General features: G+C 41.0%; 1 protein-coding gene across 2 annotated transcripts in view; it reads right to left on the bottom strand.

The window, feature by feature from the left end:
• The window catches only part of fam184ab (family with sequence similarity 184 member Ab), a 230,620-nt gene that overhangs the window by 132,154 nt on the left and 80,729 nt on the right, over positions 1 to 17,737 (bottom strand). For both annotated transcript variants that reach the window (XM_033648787.2, XM_033648786.2), the window contains exons 2-5: positions 9,234 to 9,353; positions 6,030 to 6,188; positions 2,599 to 2,838; positions 593 to 676 (exon numbers count right to left, since the gene is read on the bottom strand). In XM_033648787.2, the coding sequence (XP_033504678.1) occupies positions 593 to 676; positions 2,599 to 2,838; positions 6,030 to 6,188; positions 9,234 to 9,353 (603 nt within the window). The remainder of the gene's footprint in view (positions 1 to 592; positions 677 to 2,598; positions 2,839 to 6,029; positions 6,189 to 9,233; positions 9,354 to 17,737) is intronic.

Genomic DNA, 17,737 nt, shown 5'->3' with positions numbered 1-17,737 from the left:
ATGTTTTTCTGTTGAAATTAACATCTTCTAAACGCAGTACAATTTGCTGTACACAAATCTGCAGATCACAGCCTCCAATTTCAGCAAGGTCAACAAAGCTGTGCCAATAAATGTAATTTTGGTTCTTTCTCAACCATTACTTTCGGCAGCAGAGCCTCTTTTACTTTACAGCACCATTAGGTGTTCCTTTGTTGTGCTACAAAAAGAAATAAAAAGCAGTGTTTTAAACAGCGAATTCTAATTACATTTTACTGATGTTTTTATTCAACAAAGGCTGATAAGCGATCTCAGTGGAATTTCAGAGATTTTAGGGTTCAGGGCAGATTCGGAAAGTTCAGTAAACAGGAGCATAATTTGAGGCTTGAGGTTTGTGTCCCAGGTTTCACAGCAAATACATAATCGTTCCACCCTCAATATAATAAACAATACATTTGCATTTGATGCAAGTTTATGTATAAATGTATTTACGTTATAAAATATGCCTGTTTAGACCTGCATAGATGTAACAAGAGGCTAATACTCCACCACAGGAAATATTACCCAGGTTATCTACAGTGTGTCCAAGCAATTTACAGTAGCCACAGTAATGTACCTTGCTGAGTTTAGCCTCGTACTCCTCCACCAGCCTCTTCTTGTCCTGTTTGAGCTCCTCCACCCTCTCCGTCAGGGAATCAACCTATAACACATCAGCACGACAGGAGAAAGATAGCTCATGTTTGGTGAAGTTTGGGGCAATCAAAAACAAAAGGCTGTCTTAAAGCTGGGGTAGGCAGTTGAATTTTGGCATCATCAGGTAAAATCCCAAAATAAAGTTTGAGCAGATTGTAATTCAAGTGCACTGAGAGAACTTCAACTCCTCTTGGCTCTATTTTCAGGCTCAAGAAAATCTAGGCTGTGAGGGGAGACTTTGGCCAATCACAGTTCATTTCAGAGAGTGGGCATTCCTATTGGCTGTTCTATATGCATGTTCACATCCCTACAGTGAAAGCGTGATTCAATGGCGGAGAATCCTGCAGAAAAAGTTGCTATCCCAGCATTGGCAACAACTGCTTACACTGCAAAGAGACCCAAAAAGGAAGACGGACTTATTAAAAAGAGAACCTACCTGAGAGTCTGCAGATAAAACAGCAAAGCACATGTCAATATCAGCAAAGTGTTTCAGAGATGGAGCTAAAATGTTACTAATAGTTTAGCCTTCTGCTAACCAGAGCTAAAGACTCATGTCTAAAGCAAATTCAAGTTTGTGTTTATGTAGCTAATGTTAGCTGGAGCCTCAAATCAAAAACCTTTCTTACACCGAAATTGCCCTCTTTATGCGGCCTTTGCATTTTTACACAGAGCGAAATGCTCCAGTGTAGGATTACAGACAGCATCCCGGCATCTTGGAATCAAAAGAGGCCTGATGGGCGTGACATGTAACATCAGAGCATCGGCCTCAAGACATAAAACACATGCAAAATATAGAAATAACAAACAATTACCGTCACAGTTATATACTGGCTGATCTTGTCCTCCGCTAGGAAGGTAGGGAGCTCCTGAATCTCTATGTTTTCCCAATTTGCAGACATTTACTGCCACTGTTCTTCTTCTTTAAGTTAGCCACTAACTGCTAACAGCTACATTTTAAATCTTTAAATTGTAGGTTGCAGGCATAACAAGTCGTAAAAAAAAACATCACAGCCATCCTGCCCATGGCCCCGTCCTGTGGCTGTCCTGTTCATACAGACACCATTTTGGCACTGTTACGATCTCCTGTGGCGGATTAAAGGTGACACCACAGCGAGGTGATGCAATATTCCCACCTTGAACAGACAGTGTAAAAGGGGCTATAGTGCATCCTCCGCCTCGCTCCCTGCAGCTACAGACCACACCACCAGGAGGAGAGTGGGCTGCAGCTCCAGAGATAGACCCCCAGTCGGCAGCTGCAGCAACACAAATCCAGCCAGCACAAACCGCAGTTCAGGGGCAACCTGCCAGCCTGACTCCCTCGCTCATCAGCAGTATTTCTGTTGCTGCTTTTAAACACATAATATCTGACACTGCTGCTGGCCAACAGCTTGCTGTGATGCAAGCCACTTGGGGGGTTGCGCTGCCTGAATTAAAGCTGCTACAGCAGCCGACCGAAGGTCCGGATCTACTACCCGCTCTCAAGTAGTCCACAGTGGCAGGGAAGTGAGGCAGAGGGACTGTGGGCTGGCTAGCTAATTCTTGTTTCATCTGTGGTCTGATAAACAGAGAGGGAGCTCTGAGGCGTGTGCCGATGCCTGTGGTCTTTTGGTGGGAGGGGCTTAGGAGAGAGAGGGGGGGAGCTGCAGGAGGAGAGTGTTTTCAAATTCTGCCATTTTTTTTCTGCCTCCTCCAGCTTTAATAATTTGGTGTAGAGAGATAAACACACTTTAAAATGTGTACAATGTTGTAGTGGCAATGACCTTACATACGTAAAGAAACAATTGGAGTTGATATAGCAGGTTAACTCACTGACAGTTTATAAGGTAGTAATCACAGCTGTCCCACTTTTTTCTGACCCCCCCTGTTGTGATTTAGTTTGTTGCTTTGGCTTTCATTTCTGCTCTATTTTCGCAGTCGTGAGTGTGTTACCTCGGCTTTATGGAGCTGCCCCAGTTTCTCCTGGTCTTTACTGTAGTTTGCGTTCTGACTCTGGTGGCTGCGGAGGAGCTCCTGGATCTCCTGTCTGTGCTGGGCCTTCAGCTCCTCCAGAGCAGCCCTCTTCTCCTGCTCAAACTGGGTCTGGGCCTGGCTGAATGTACGCAGCTTGTCCTCAAAGGACCGTCGCATCTCCTCCACCTCCCTTGACATGGACACCACACGCTGCGTGTGCTGCCAAAAAAAGACAGGAATGAAAGACTGAGTGGACAGGAGGATTGCTTTATGGGTTTGAAGGCTTCTTACACTGTGGGTTAACTTTTTAATCAGCTCTAAGCCAGGTGGTGATGTATCAGCTCGGGGGAATTTGACCTTCTGGCTGCCAACCTGTCTGCTTTAGCACTGACAACCAGCAAACCCATTAAATAGAAAACCATTCATGTAGCATTTTCTCCAATCAACCGGGTGCATATTGAGACTGATATTCAATATCAGTGACTTCAAGGATGGTCTCTACATTCACAGTATCACAAAGCAGGCAAGGAACATGATAAACATCTCCCCGGGCCAGATTTACATTTACAGATTTACGCCTTCTTATTAAATTTGCCTGCACAGTCTGAAATTAGCACTCATTTACGAAGCCAGCAGATAATTACACAATCAGCGACTCGTGTTAACTACTCAGTGCAATCTGTACCTGAAAACATAAGCTCAAACGGTTCATTTGAGTGGTGAATTCTGTGCAACATAGAGCCCTCAACCAGCTCTGGAACAGAATAATGTTCATTTATTTGTATTTTGCTGATACTGAAAATGAACTACTGATAAAGTTACTAAAATGTGCATGAGCTTCAGTCTGATTGTACGTTCTTTTGTTGATTGGCACTCAAAATCATCCATCCATTCCTTTTTACCCAAACACAGAGCTGCACATCCTCTACCCTCTGTATGTGAATCAATACAATGTCATCCATCTGTCTATCCATCCTGAATCGATTTGTAACAATGCTCACTGTCCATACATCCACCCACACGCACACACAAGGGAAAGGTCACATACACTGGCTTATACACTTGACTTATATACTGTAAGTCCAAACACAATCTGTTGTCCCGATATATAACAGACAAGGCAGAAGCTTTGCACTCCTCTGCTGCTAACTACAGCAAAACAAGGTAGGCTGTGTTTAATTTTACTTCGTTGAACAAAAAAATTAAACACAACACTTTTGTTTTGGCTCCCATTTTTTTTCCACAAGTTTAAGTTAAAGATCTAAGACTTTTTCACGTGTTCAATAGATAAGTAAGCACTTCTCCTTTTTCAAGATAATCCATCCTCCTGAAAGGTGTGTAAATAAGCAGGTGTGCATTGGGATGGTCACAATAAAAGGCCACTCTAAAATGTATAGTTTGGTCACACAACACAATGCCACAGATGTTGCAAGTTTCGAGGGACTGTGCCATTGGCATGCTGACTTCATGCTGACTCCATCAAAGCTGCTGCCTGTGAAGTGACTGTTCATTTCACTACTCTACTATACTACTTTTACTATTCTACTATACTCTACGATCTCCAATGTGGTTTCCCTTAATTTGGCAGTACATCCAACCGCCTTCACAACAGCAGACCAGGTGTAGCCACACCAGCCAAGGACCTCCACATCCAGTGTCTCCACTTTTAGGATGACCTAAGACCAGCCAGTGGGAAAGCTGATGCAACAGCTGATGACCAAAGTCATTTTCCTAAATTTGGCAGTACATCCAACTGCCTTCACAACAGCAGACCAGGTGTAGCCACACCAGCCTAGGACCTCCACATCCAGCATCTTCACCTTCACGATGGTCTAAGACCAGCCAGTGGGAAAGCTGATGCAACAGTTGATGTCCAAAAGTCATTTTCCTAAATTTGGTAGTACATCCAACCAGCCTCAGAACTGCACAAGTCGATTACAATGACAAACTGCTGTCAGGTCAAGACCCTGGTAAGGACAATGAGCATGCAGATTGGCTTCCCTGAGACGGTTTCTGATGGCTTGTGCAGAAATTTTTCAGTTGAGCAAACTAATCAGCTGTCTGGTTTCAGATGATCTTGAAGGTGAAGACGCTGGATGTAGAGGTCCTGGGCTGGTGTGGCTACACCTGGTCAGCTGTTGTGAGGGCAGTTGGATGTATTGCCGAATTCAGGGAAACAAAACCGGAGACGTCTTATGGTAGTGAAATGAAAATTCAGTTCACATGCAACAGCTCTGGTGGACATTTTTGCAGTAAGCATGCCAATGGCACGCTCACTAACACGGATTTTAACAAATTAGCAACTAAAATCTGAGAGAAATATATCTATTAAGTGCATGAAAAAAATCTTAGATTCTTAACTTAAACCTGTGAAAATGGGGGCAAATACAAAAGTGTTGTGTTTAAATTTATGTTCAATATCTTAAGTTTGTTTTAGGAAAGTTAACTTTATAGTCCCTATGAGTGGGAATAAATATCTCATAAGGTGCCAGGTTGGCACCAGAAGAGGAGGGACAAGACTTTTAGTCCCTCCACATTTTTGGTGTTATGATATTGTAACACCTGGTCTGGGTTTAGGGATTAGACAGACTGCATTATTGAAGGTGGGTGCATTAGAGGCTGTGACAATTATGGCTCATCACAGTCACTACTTTCACCTTCTTTAATCATGGAGCTCTCCCCATTATGACACCCTAAATGTTTGGGAATCTTGTGGAGAGTTTTCCTCATAGGAAAGGCATTGTTCTCTGAGACTTTGGATGGAAATTAATCTTAAACTTCAGTTTAGATCCTGAACAATCTTTATCACTTCATGTTGCTCATCACAGCCTCACATCTACCTGTATTATGAGTAAAAATGTGGAGCTCCAGGCAACATTTTGGCCAGCCTCGTTTAAAAAGAAATGACGTGCGCAGCCATTACCCCGGTCACCCACTGTTAAGGATGACACAGGGTGAAAGACTGACAGGAATGGACAGTCCTGGGGGAGTTATAAATGGAGCGAGAACTTTTCAGTGACTAACACTTTTGTGGAGCTGTGTGACCTGTTTTTACCTGACCTGTCTGTCTCTAACATGCTTTTGATATGCTAAAAATAATAGGATAATTACACCATGTTCGATGTGCACATAAGCACAGAGGGCAATGCTGTTATTTTACAACAGTATGATACAGGTTACAGCTGTGGCAATAAGTTGGATGTCCAGACAAACACACAGTGGTGATGCTGACAGGCAAGTGAGACTCTCCAGCCTCTCAACAGGGGACAGACATTCATACTGATTACCTGCAGCTGTGACTGCAGCATAATGCCAGGCACCACTGCCTCTTAACCCACACACACTCTCTCTCTCACACACACACACACACACACACACACACACACACACTGCATCATTCTTCTGTCTACCTGAGCCTCAGTGCAAAGCTGCATGTCCTCCACCCTCTGACGGTAGCTCTCGAACTCAGCCAGTGCCTGTCTCTTCATCCTCTCGTGGAGCTCCATGGACTCCTCCAGAGACTGGATCCGCCTCTTCAGGTCCATCTCATCACTGATCTTGCTCTTGTACTGTTGATTTAATCAGGGAAAGTATTTAGAGATTGCATCTGACTGTGCAGCAGAACACACACAAAAAATCAAGGGATACATGTGCCAGATTGTCTGGGCGGAAATGCAGTAGGTCCACTGAACTTCATTGACATCTACAAACACATTTTATGTAATTTTCTGACAAATAAGCTACAGTAACATACATTAAAGAAAATATATAATTATGATATATATAGTCTTCTTGGTGACAGTCAATAAAAAAACATGGCATTCTGATTTCTTAAATAGGTTGGCTGATGTGCATAGACTTTAGCCTTGGCTTTGAATTAGCTCATTATGATACTCAAATCAAAATGAAAATTAAAAGACTAAATAGGTACACTCACTGCAGTTCAATTTATTATATTTAATTCAAAGCACAACACTGGGCCCTCCCTCCTGGAAGACTTTGTGGAGAAGTATAGCATGTAAATGTCTTTTTATATGTGTTCTGCTGTTCAAGGTTATTCACATCGCTGTCAGGGAGTAATTCCCATAAGGAGAGATGACATATAGACCTAAATAATTAATATTCGGTTGATTAAATATTGATGAGCTCCTTCTGAATGTGATCTCGACTCTGTGGCTCTCCAGTGGATCAGCTGCCATGTGATAGTGTGCAGCTACAGTGCAGAGAAATACAGTAGTTTACTGCAGCTGTAGATGACTGTGAGATACACAATGATGCCGTCTCATGTTGACTGACTGACCCAGATGTGACCGCAGTGAGTCCACTTCTAAGGAGTCCCTTTGGCTTGTTTTAATATTCATGAACTGTAAATAATTCTAAAAGTTATACTGTTGTTATTCCTCCAAGGAAGCAGCGATTGACGACAATACTTATTTAAATTAATGTTAATTTACAACCAGCAGTGTAAAGCAACTAAGTACACAATGTCCACAATTTTGAGGTACTTATACTTTGCTTAAGTATATATTTTTATTTATGCTACATTATACCTCTACTCAACTGCATGTCACAGGCAAGTTTTGTTCTTCTTACATCAATATATTATTTCTGTGTGGAGTTTGCATGTTCTCCCTGTGTCAACGTGGGTTTTCTCTGGGTACTCCAGCTTCCTCCCACAGTCCAAAGACATGCAGGTTAACTGGTGACCCTAAATTGTCCGTAGGTGTGAATGTGAGTGTGAATGGTTGTCTGTCTCTAGGTGTCAGCCCTGTGATAATCTGGAGACCTGTCCAGGATGTACCCTGCCTCTCGCCCAATGTCAGCTGGGATAGGCTCCAGCCCCCCCACGACCCCTAACAGGATAAGCAGTTAAGGAAAATGAAAATGAATGAATGAATATATTATTAATGACTAAACCTTACCCAGCAGGAACATTTAAGTGATATGTGCATTAATCTATCAGTGTTAATGTAATGATATTAAACTGTGATATACATTATTCAGAAATGGACCATTATGCGTAATGAGGACTTTTACTGTTGGCACTTTAATTTATATTTTGATGCTAATACATATGACCTTTTGCTTAGGTGAAATTTTAGTGTTTTTACACTGTGGTAAAACTACTTTTACTCATAGGGAAACTCCTCCATTTTGTTGTGTCTAAGTGACTAATGGAGACAACAGTTTTTGAAATTGGTCCAGTATTGGGAGAGGCTGCTCCAGCTGCAGCAACAAAACAGGCTGTGATGTGATCACTATGGGCAATTGTGCACTGTCAATGCACGTTCACTGAAAATGCTTATTTTTGCCACTGACAGACTCAGATTGTTATTAGAAGTGTCTGATAATATTGTAGAAAAGAAGAAATAAACTTTTTTTTCTGATATTTTCTTGATCTGTTCATTATTGTGACCAAGTCTTGCTTATGGAAAAGCCTCAATATGGAATCTTGCGAGAAGTGACTTGTTGCAGGGAAAACATCGTTGGCAATGTTAATAAGAGTTGGAGAGAGGGGTGCTGAGAGTAGGTTGTTGTTTTGGAGTACAGAAAGCACAGCTTAGTGTCCAGTATTTAACTGATTTACCTAATGTTGAAAAGTCTGCATGATTTCAGAACGTCAGGCTTCTCCTTCAGCAAGACTTGGTTCCACAAACTAACAAACAGACCAGAGCTTCAAAAGGTAAGGAAAAACATTTCATTTCTCTGTAAGGATCCTTTCAAATAATGTTGTCGGACATTTGTAATAACAATCTTGAGCTTGTCAGTGGCAAAAACAAGCACTGTTAAAGGATGTAAATTGATGTAGCACATGGGATTACATAGTAGGGATTACACTGCAGCCTGTGTCACCACTGTGGGTCTCTTAGTACTTGAGCAATTTCAAATATTGTTGTCTCCATTAGTAACATAAGCCCTTTTAATAGAGATCGTAGGGCTCCTATGAAGTCCCTTCTTCAGGTTGCCTTTGCATTTATCACAGAGAGCCATATGACAGTGGCATCATGCTGACATTACATAATCAAAAAAGGCGTGACAGGCATGACCTGTAACATATCAGCTATGTTACTGGGTTAACATATAACATATGTGTCAGTAGGGCTTTATGAACAATAACAATGGCATAACGTGGCAATAACAATCAATTATTGTCCCCGTTATATGGCTGCTGATCTCGTCCTGTGCTCTGAAGATAAGGAGCTCCTGCACCTTGTTCTTTAAGTGAGCCACTAGCTGCTATCAGCTACTTTTTAAATCTCCCGTGGTGGGTCGCACGCATGACACATCATCAATATGTCGCATCCCTGCCTCCTATGATCCCGTCCTGCCAGCTGTCCCATTTACACAGCCATCGTTTCAGCGGTGTAACTACCTCTGTTCCAGGCTTAAAGGTGAGACAGCTTTGTCCCACATCCTGCAATTGTACCTTTTATACAGAATGGTGAGGCAGCATAATAGTGCCATATTCCTGTCTTGAACAGGCAGGGTAAAAGAGGCTTTGCACTAAAAACAGGAAATTATAGTTAACAACTCACGAACAAGGTACAGATGATTTAACTCAGAGAACATTAACGTCATATAAACATATTCAAAATTACAATTAATGTAAAGACCTGTAGTATCTTCTCCCGGGTCTCGGAGAGAATCTGCTGCACCTCCTCTTCATGGGCCTCCTTCAGAGTGGCGATGGCCGCCTCGTGTTCGTCGTTTTTTGTGTTCAGTGCATAGATAACCTGCAGCAGAGAGGAGAGAAACCCATTAGCTGTCAGACATGTTCACAATCAGGAGTTATTGCGGTATTAAAACTGGTGGGGGACCAGCTGCACCTCTAATGTCTCGGGTTCAACCAGCATGGAACGTTAGGACTGCTGTGTTAGATGTATTTTGCTTAAAAATTGAAAGGGAGACTACAAATGAAACAGCAGGACATCGTAGCGACAGGGTAAAGTAGGGAGATATGAAGATGAATGAGGGTTGACACTGATGTCGACGCTTGATACCTTTAAATTCATTCTTTGTAGGATAGAAAACCTTCTCAGCCAGCATTTGCACTGTCAAGTCCTTTACTGAAAAACATCATAAAGAATTCTAATTATGTGTCAGAGTTGGTACTCGACTTAAGGGAGGGTTAGAATTTAGAATATGCACTATAATACACCAAAAATACTTCTACGGAAGTTAATATACAGTATGGCTACATTTGTGCAAAGATGTATATAAATTCACTGTTAAAAAGATGCAAACCCTTGTTACAATTTAAATAAATCATTTCTTGCAAATTCTTTTTTTATTCCTCTAATTAACTTACAGATAAAATGCAATTAGGACAAAAAGCAGGCAGAGAAATGCAAATTACTGTTGTATTATAATGATTATAAAGCTATTGCATTGCAAATCAGCTGTGGCATATAACTGGTATACAGCTGCACACAGTATATGCCGTACAATCCCTCCAATGTATGTATGGATGTGTTAAGTATTAGCTCAGAAGCATCAGCGATGCCCCACAGTCATAAATTAGAGATCGCTTGATGCCTTGTATTGCTGGGGATAAAAATAACACAAGCAAACTGTTGTGCATGAGATTGACCTTTAAATCCATCCCAAAAATACATGCAGCCATCCAGAGAGCCATAATCTGACAGCACAGTGATCCCTAGCTCACAGCCAGAGAGGGGGAGAGGACAGAAATGGGTTTTACATTTCCACATGAAAAACCATGAGACACTCTTCCCCATGCGTCTCTCCCTGCCGTGAGAAACAAAGTCATGTGTTTCCTCCTTTGAAAAAAACCAAGTCAATAATTCAGCGCACTGAACTGCGCGATGGTGCTAAAGAGCCTTTGTTTACTCTGGACCAAAGTCCGTCAACAGAATTAGAAAAGGGAGAGCGGAGAAGAAGAGGAGAGGTGAAGGAGGGCAAAAGCTTGCTTTGAAACAATGACATCCACTTTTTATGCCTTGCCATGCCTCGCTGAGAGATGAAAGGATTTAGTTTGACAAGTGGTGGTGATTTTCAAACTCCTATTTGTTTATTCCCCACACACACACACTGCTGCCAGCCACAGAGCTTTACTCAATAAGAGAAGAAATTAACATACATTGTAATCAAGAGGTACTCGGCCTTGGGAGATATTCCCTCGTTTGATTATACTGACTTCTTAATGCAATTATAATCAGCATCCTATTATGCCTGTATGCTGCACAGTCGATATATCCTGACATTTACTGTATATACTTTTAAAATATGTAACTTCTTTTAACTTCTAATTCAAGTGTAATGTGTTTCTTATATTTTAATCACTTAGGCTACATGTCTTGTGTTATCTCTACCTTCATTTGGGAAGTAATTCATTACCACATTCATCCACATAATTATGAAATACGCCTTAAATGTTAGCAGGGCTGGGCAATATGGAGAAAATCCAATATCACAATTTTTTTTTTTTTTTTTTAAAGATATTTTTTTCGGGCATTTTTAAGCCTTTAATCGATAGGACAGATGAGCGTGAAGGGGGGAGAGAGAGAGGGAGTGACATGCAGCAAAGGGCCACAGGCTGGAGTCGAACCCGGGCCGCTGCGGCAACAGCCTTGTACATGGGGCGCCTGCTCTACCACTAAGCCACCGACGCCCCATATCACAATATTTTTTACCAAATCCCTCAATAATGATGTTGCGTCAATACTTTAGGGTTGACAATTGGTGCCTCAAGGCAAATAAAAGACTAATTAGAGCAGTCTGGTATGTTCAGAAAATTACATTACTTTACTGTAATGCAGCCTTTAAAAGCAAGAAAAGACAACACTTACAATATTAGGATATCCATAATCTAGACGATATCCAGTCTCATATCAGGATATATAAATAATATCAATATATTGCCCAGCCCTAGCTGTTAGCAGTTGGCTGTTAGCTAGATAATTTGTTGTTGCGGTTTAGTTTCTCATTTAAAAATAAAAATGGAATATTTTTACTAGGGCTGACCCAAAAAATTCGAAGCTTCGAAGCTTTGTTCAATGGCACGGGATTCGATTGTGAAAAAAAAAAAAAAAAATTCGAAGCTTTGGCGCTTTTTTTTCCTTCGTTTTTTGGGGGGAGGCCTTAAACACAACACTAACCTCCACTAGTCCGATACTGACAACGAGCGCGGTCAGAGCTGGCAGACATGTTCAAGAAGTCATCAGATGTGTGGTTGCACTTTAAAATATGCCCCGACAACCCCCAGAAAGCAGAGTGCCAGATTTGCCAAAAGCAATTGGCATATCACAACTCAACAACAAATTTGAGAAATCACTTGAAAAATGTAAGTAGTAATTAAAAAAGAAAAATGAGGAGAAATAGAAAGCCTGACGCACAATGGAGACCTGCTATTATCCTGCTTGAACACAGACGACTAAATTCTTTCAACAAAGTGACTCAACATAATGATAAAATAGATTTTATTGATGTAAAATATGCATTTTCCAGTTCCACCGGTCCGCTCTGAGTCTGGTGTCAAAGACACTTCTGATGCTCTGAGTTGCGCATCTGTTTGATTGTGCTGCAGTATGCGCCGAGGGTTTTAATTTAGTGTTCAATCAAAAGTTAAACACTACTTATCACTGACCATTAGTGTTTTTTTGTTTGTGAATATTTTTGTCTCAGTTCTAGTGTTGGAAGAAACGTTTTCGCCATATATATATATATATATATATATATATATATATATATATATATATATATATATATATTTTTTTTTTTGTTTGATTCTGTTTGCGTTTTGAAACGGACATTCAGAGAACTGTGCATTTGTTATCAGGCTACTGGGATGACGGACAAACGGCCTAATGTCAAATGGGACTTTTTTTGTTTTTGGGGCTTCAGAATAAAAGCTCTCGGAGCAATGGCATGGCACCACCTAAACTACAACTTAACTTTTCACAAAACAAAAGTACAGCTGAGGATGATGAGAATGTAATTATGTTTGCAGGTATTTGGTCAAAAACCAAAGTATCGGACAAATTGGAATTTTGACCTGATGATGGCGCTAATGGAAGGGTTTAGGAATCACCAAAGCTATTACAATCTATTTAAAGGTGGGCAATGCCTGTATCAAATTTCACAGCAATCCACAAAGTAGCTGCTGAGACATTTCACTCAAAACCACAAATACACGTAAGTCAGAGGAAAGTCATTAGGAGTCATCCTCTGGGGAACACGAATGTCTGTGGAAAACTTTTATGAAAATCCATCTAATAAGTAGTTGAGATTTCCCAGTCTGAACCAAAAAAAGTGGACGAACTGACAAACATTTCAAGCAGCTAGCATCTCTAATAATTTACATTCTGAGTCATATTAAGATTAAGTGAAAGCAGTGAAGTCGAGTAGTGTATTTAAATAGGCTAAAATCATAAGTTCATACCACCGGGATTCACAATCTGTCCTTTCATTTGGACCTCTCATGTCAAGTCTCTTTCTCTACTTTTTCAAATGAGGAATGAAATGTCCAAGATCAGAGGCAAACTTCAAGGAGCCAAATAAAGCTGGGAAAATTCAGTTTGCTCCAAAATAAAACATCGTTTCTGCCACAAGTCTAAATTATTCAGTCAGCTCAGTCTCTCGTCAGCTTAGGAAGTGAATGGAGCAGACGTAACAGTTAGAGGAGCTAAAATCTCCATCACATCCCGAGAGCCATCGGCACACTACTGCAGATGAAAATGCACTAATCATAATACTGTGGGGCCTGCTGATACACACACATCCAGACACACACCAAAATAACAAACATATATGTACACACACGTATCGAAGTGAACACATACACCAGCAGAGACTGTCAAAATCCTCATGAACCAATACACCCGCATCCAAACACATCAGCGTAATTGGCCTGACAAATGGCCAGAGAGATGAGGAGGCAGAGACAATTGTGTGTGTGTGTGTTTCTGCGCGTGTCGTTGTATGTGTCAAGGAAAGAGACAATTGCCGCCTGAGAGACAAAGGCTGCCAACATTGTCATCATTGAGGGATCAACAGATATTGGATGTCGCAGTCCAGCAACGTGCCAAAAGCAGATATTATTCTTATGGGGGTTGCAGATATCAACCAATATTTTGGGCCAATAGTCACAATATTTGAATTCAACCGTATAAATGAAATGAACTTTGGTAAATAAACTATGGTTTTGATGCCAAAGAACAAAACTTCTGGAGGAAATATATATCAGCATTATGGTATATATAATACTAGCCAACCATCCTGACACCTGGGGCTTTGCGAGTACCACAATACATACAATTTAGGGAACTTTCTGACTCCAAATTGATCCTGTCAGGCAGTGCTTCATCCAAGACTCTGCTCTTGTTAAGGCAGTGTCACAGCCTTAAAGGAAGCCCTGCCTTAAGGCAGAATTACTGCTATCAAGGTGTTGTGTTGTTTCATACAGAGTTCAGCTTATGATTTGACCCTTTGAACTGCCACAATGCTATACTGAACAAAAACTCAAACACAACATTTTTGTTTTTGTACCCATTTTTCACAGGTTTAAATTAAAGATCTAAGACTTTTTTCATCCCCTCAAAAGATATTTTATCCTCAAATTTTGGTTGCAAATTTCTGTGTTATTGAGAACTTCTCCTTCCCCAAGATAATCCATCCACATGAGAGTTTTAGCATATCAAGACACTGATTAAACAGCATCATTTCTACACAGGTGTGCCTTGGGGTGGTCAAAATAAAAGCTCACTCTAAATGTGCAGTTTGATTACATCAGACAATGGCATGCTGACTGCAGGAATGTCCACCAGAGCTGCTGCCCCTGAATTATTGTTTATTTCACTACCATAACGCTGGAATTCCACCGGCTGTGTTTGCTGTGCGGAGCGGTGCAGCTCTGCCGGAAGACATCTCGGTGCACCTCCATGATTAACATCTCCTCGTCCATGGTGTCAACGGGGTGAAATGACGTCTGAAAACTAGGGATGCACCAAATATTCGGTAACCGAATATATTCGGCCGAATATTGCAAAAAAACACACATTCGGTATTCGGTGGAATAAATTAAAAGCAAGGCCGAATAATAGCGGCGTGTTTTGATAACGCAATCAAACGGCGTGCTGTGACAGGCGGAATAAATGTTGGCAGTGTGGCGATCCGCCCGTCACGGCACTCGCATTTGCGACTAAAAATAGTTTTGAGCGAGCAAAATAGGCTTAAATTATTCAGCACTCTGTGCGAGCAGCCTACAGATTTCAACCAGCAGCAGAAACGAAAGGTGAATCCCACCGATTGTGGGTTGAACGGGGGTCACAGACACAGACAGTAATGCATTCCTGTCAATTACGGCGGCCATCGGCTTACCGGCAACGGAGAAGTCGGCTCCAATAATATCCTCTTCTTGGCGTGTGGACTGCCCAGAAGTACCTGAACAGCTGAGCCAACCGAACACAGACTGTATGGAGAAACAAGCCGTTCACGGCCCACAAACCTCACCGCACTTTAGGGACTGTTCGTTACTTATGAAGGGACTGTTCTTTACTTGTCAGGGGAGGAGGGTGGCTGGTTGATTCTTATTTTATTTATTTATTTTATTTTGATCCCCCCTATGTTAATCACTCATCGATGCTGTTTTTGAAGTATGAATAAGTCAATAAGTAATTTATTCCATTGAAATATCATTGATGTATTATAGAAAAGTGATTTATCTTTCATCATCTGCCTCATTTTCGCTGTGGTATCGTGATACTACTCAGAACCATGATATTTTCATTGGTATCGTACAGTGGGTCCTAATTTTGGTACCGTGACAACACTAATCTGGAGGGGGTTCATCTGTAAAAACTAATGACAAACTAAACAACGATATTCGGTACTCGGTATTCGGCCAAGCGCTTAATATTATTCGGCTTTGGCTTCAGCCACAAATTTTCATTTCGGTGCATCCCTACTGAAAACCTCTGACCTGTTGACTTCAGGCCTGCCTCTGCCCATTATGTAGTTTTCAAGGTGTAGTGCAGGGAAATATGATCCGTGAACACTGTGTATTTTATTTTGAAAATTACCTGGATGTTTTATTTTGTTTCTGTACACGACTTCCTTCCCCGCACGATCTGCTCTGTGCAGAATTGCTGCGTTGTGCTCCGGCATTCGGCAAAAATAGAAGTCCTGCGTATCTGTTGTGGAGGACTCCGGACCGCCGTAGCTGTGACGGAGCCGGAACACAGCACAGCCACAGCCACAGCCAGTGGAAGCACACACATTGACTAGAACTGAAACATATCAGCTCCGCTGCCGTTCCGGAGCACAGACGCAACCAACACGCATCTGGTGGAATTTGGGGGTAAGCCGTCTCCAACTGAATTTGGCAGTACATCCAACCGGCCTCATAATCGCAGATCACATGTAACCATACCAGGTCAAGACCTTCAATTCAGTGTCTTCAACTGCAAGATGGTCTGACAGAAGCACATCTGCTGCTTGTCGTCCTCATCAGGGTCTTGACCTAACAGCAGTTTCTCAAAACAATGGACTTGTACAGTTGTAAAGCCGGTTGGATGTACTGCCAAATTCAGGGAAACAACATGGGAGACTCTGTGGACATTCCTGCATTCCCTCAAAACTTGGTACAAGGATTGGAATTTTATGAGATGTTCACAGTACGATAATTGTCTAAGAAAATATCGCAGTTTCATGGTATCACAGTATTGCAGAATTACTATTGTTATCAGTCAGAATGTCCCTTAATGGAATTAAAATAGAAGGGTTATTGTTAGTTAAACAAACAATTTATTACTATGTTTGAAATTTGAAACTGTTATTTAACGGAAGTACTGTATGTGTAAAAGGTCTCCCTTTTGAAAATAATAAAAATAAAGTTGAGATTTTCTGTCCAGTTATATATTTTTTTTCAATACTGTAGTTAAGCAAATGTACATGGTACATTTTTTAATACATTTTAATATCATGGAATACATTGAAACTGATATACCGCTGTAACCCTACTTGCAACATCTGTGGCATTGTGTTGTGTAGTTAAATTTAGAGTGGCCTTTTACTGTGACTATCTCAAGGTACACCTGTGTAGTACTGATGCTGTTTAATCAGCATCTTGATATGCCCTGTCAGATGGATGGATTATCTTGGATAGCTCACTAACATGGATTTCAACAAATCTGTGACCAAAGTTTGACAGAAATATATCCATTGAGTACATGGGGGAAAGTTTTCATTTTGACAGTCCTTTCTATATCGTAAAATACAAATTACTGAAACTGACAACATAGCTCTTCTTTTCTTTACTGTCAAGTTCTGAAAATATAAGGAAACACAAAGCACCTGAGCTGACTAATTACAATTTCTTTAGATCTTCCTATAGTCTGTGGGTCTGATGTGTGGCTATACTCTTGAGGAGGTTTTCCTACTATATATGGCACTGCAACAATGAAACCACCACTGCACATACAACACCTTCATAAAGAAGCATAGTTTTGCCTTAAAGATGCATTAATCTTTACAACCTGTCAACACAACACTGAAATAATATCACCTTATGACAAATGTCCACTATGAACTTTTCTTTAACTTTGTTTTTGGTCTCCATCAACTCCTGAGGGAAATATCTGGCTCTTTTCTGCTATATTCTCCATCATGTTCACCAGGTATAGCTGCTAACTTTTGCTGCTGTATAGTGGTTGCATCAGATCTGCTTGCTGAGGCTGGAAAAGAGGTTTAAGAGAGCAGTGAAACTGACCAAGACAGTAAAGTTGCCGGCCATAAAAGTAATGATGCTTGCTATGAACAGACCAGGAACACAATGCTACCATGCAAATGAAAGCCAAGTGAATTCTGAAGTTGTTCCATTTGGTTTGGCACTCTGGTGGATGGTAAAGATTTAGTTAATATTTTCTTTGTGTATATCGACCTTCTATATGAACATAAAACTTTGAGTGTTACCTTAACTGTACATGCAGTAAGAATTTCAATTATCCATTCACTGTTTACATGGATTTAAAGTAACCATAGTACTGTAACCTGTCTGTGTTGCATTTATTTTACTGTACTACTCTACTGTCTAGAAGTAGTTTATTCTGTTGAGTCTCAACTTAAATCCAGTGGTGGAAGAAGTTCTCAGTAATACCGT

Source organism: Epinephelus lanceolatus, chromosome 13 (genome assembly GCF_041903045.1).
Source record: "Epinephelus lanceolatus isolate andai-2023 chromosome 13, ASM4190304v1, whole genome shotgun sequence".
NCBI lineage: Eukaryota > Metazoa > Chordata > Actinopteri > Perciformes > Serranidae > Epinephelus > Epinephelus lanceolatus.
Note: the sequence above shows the minus strand (reverse complement) of the source record. Positions and strands in the feature narration are given on the sequence as shown.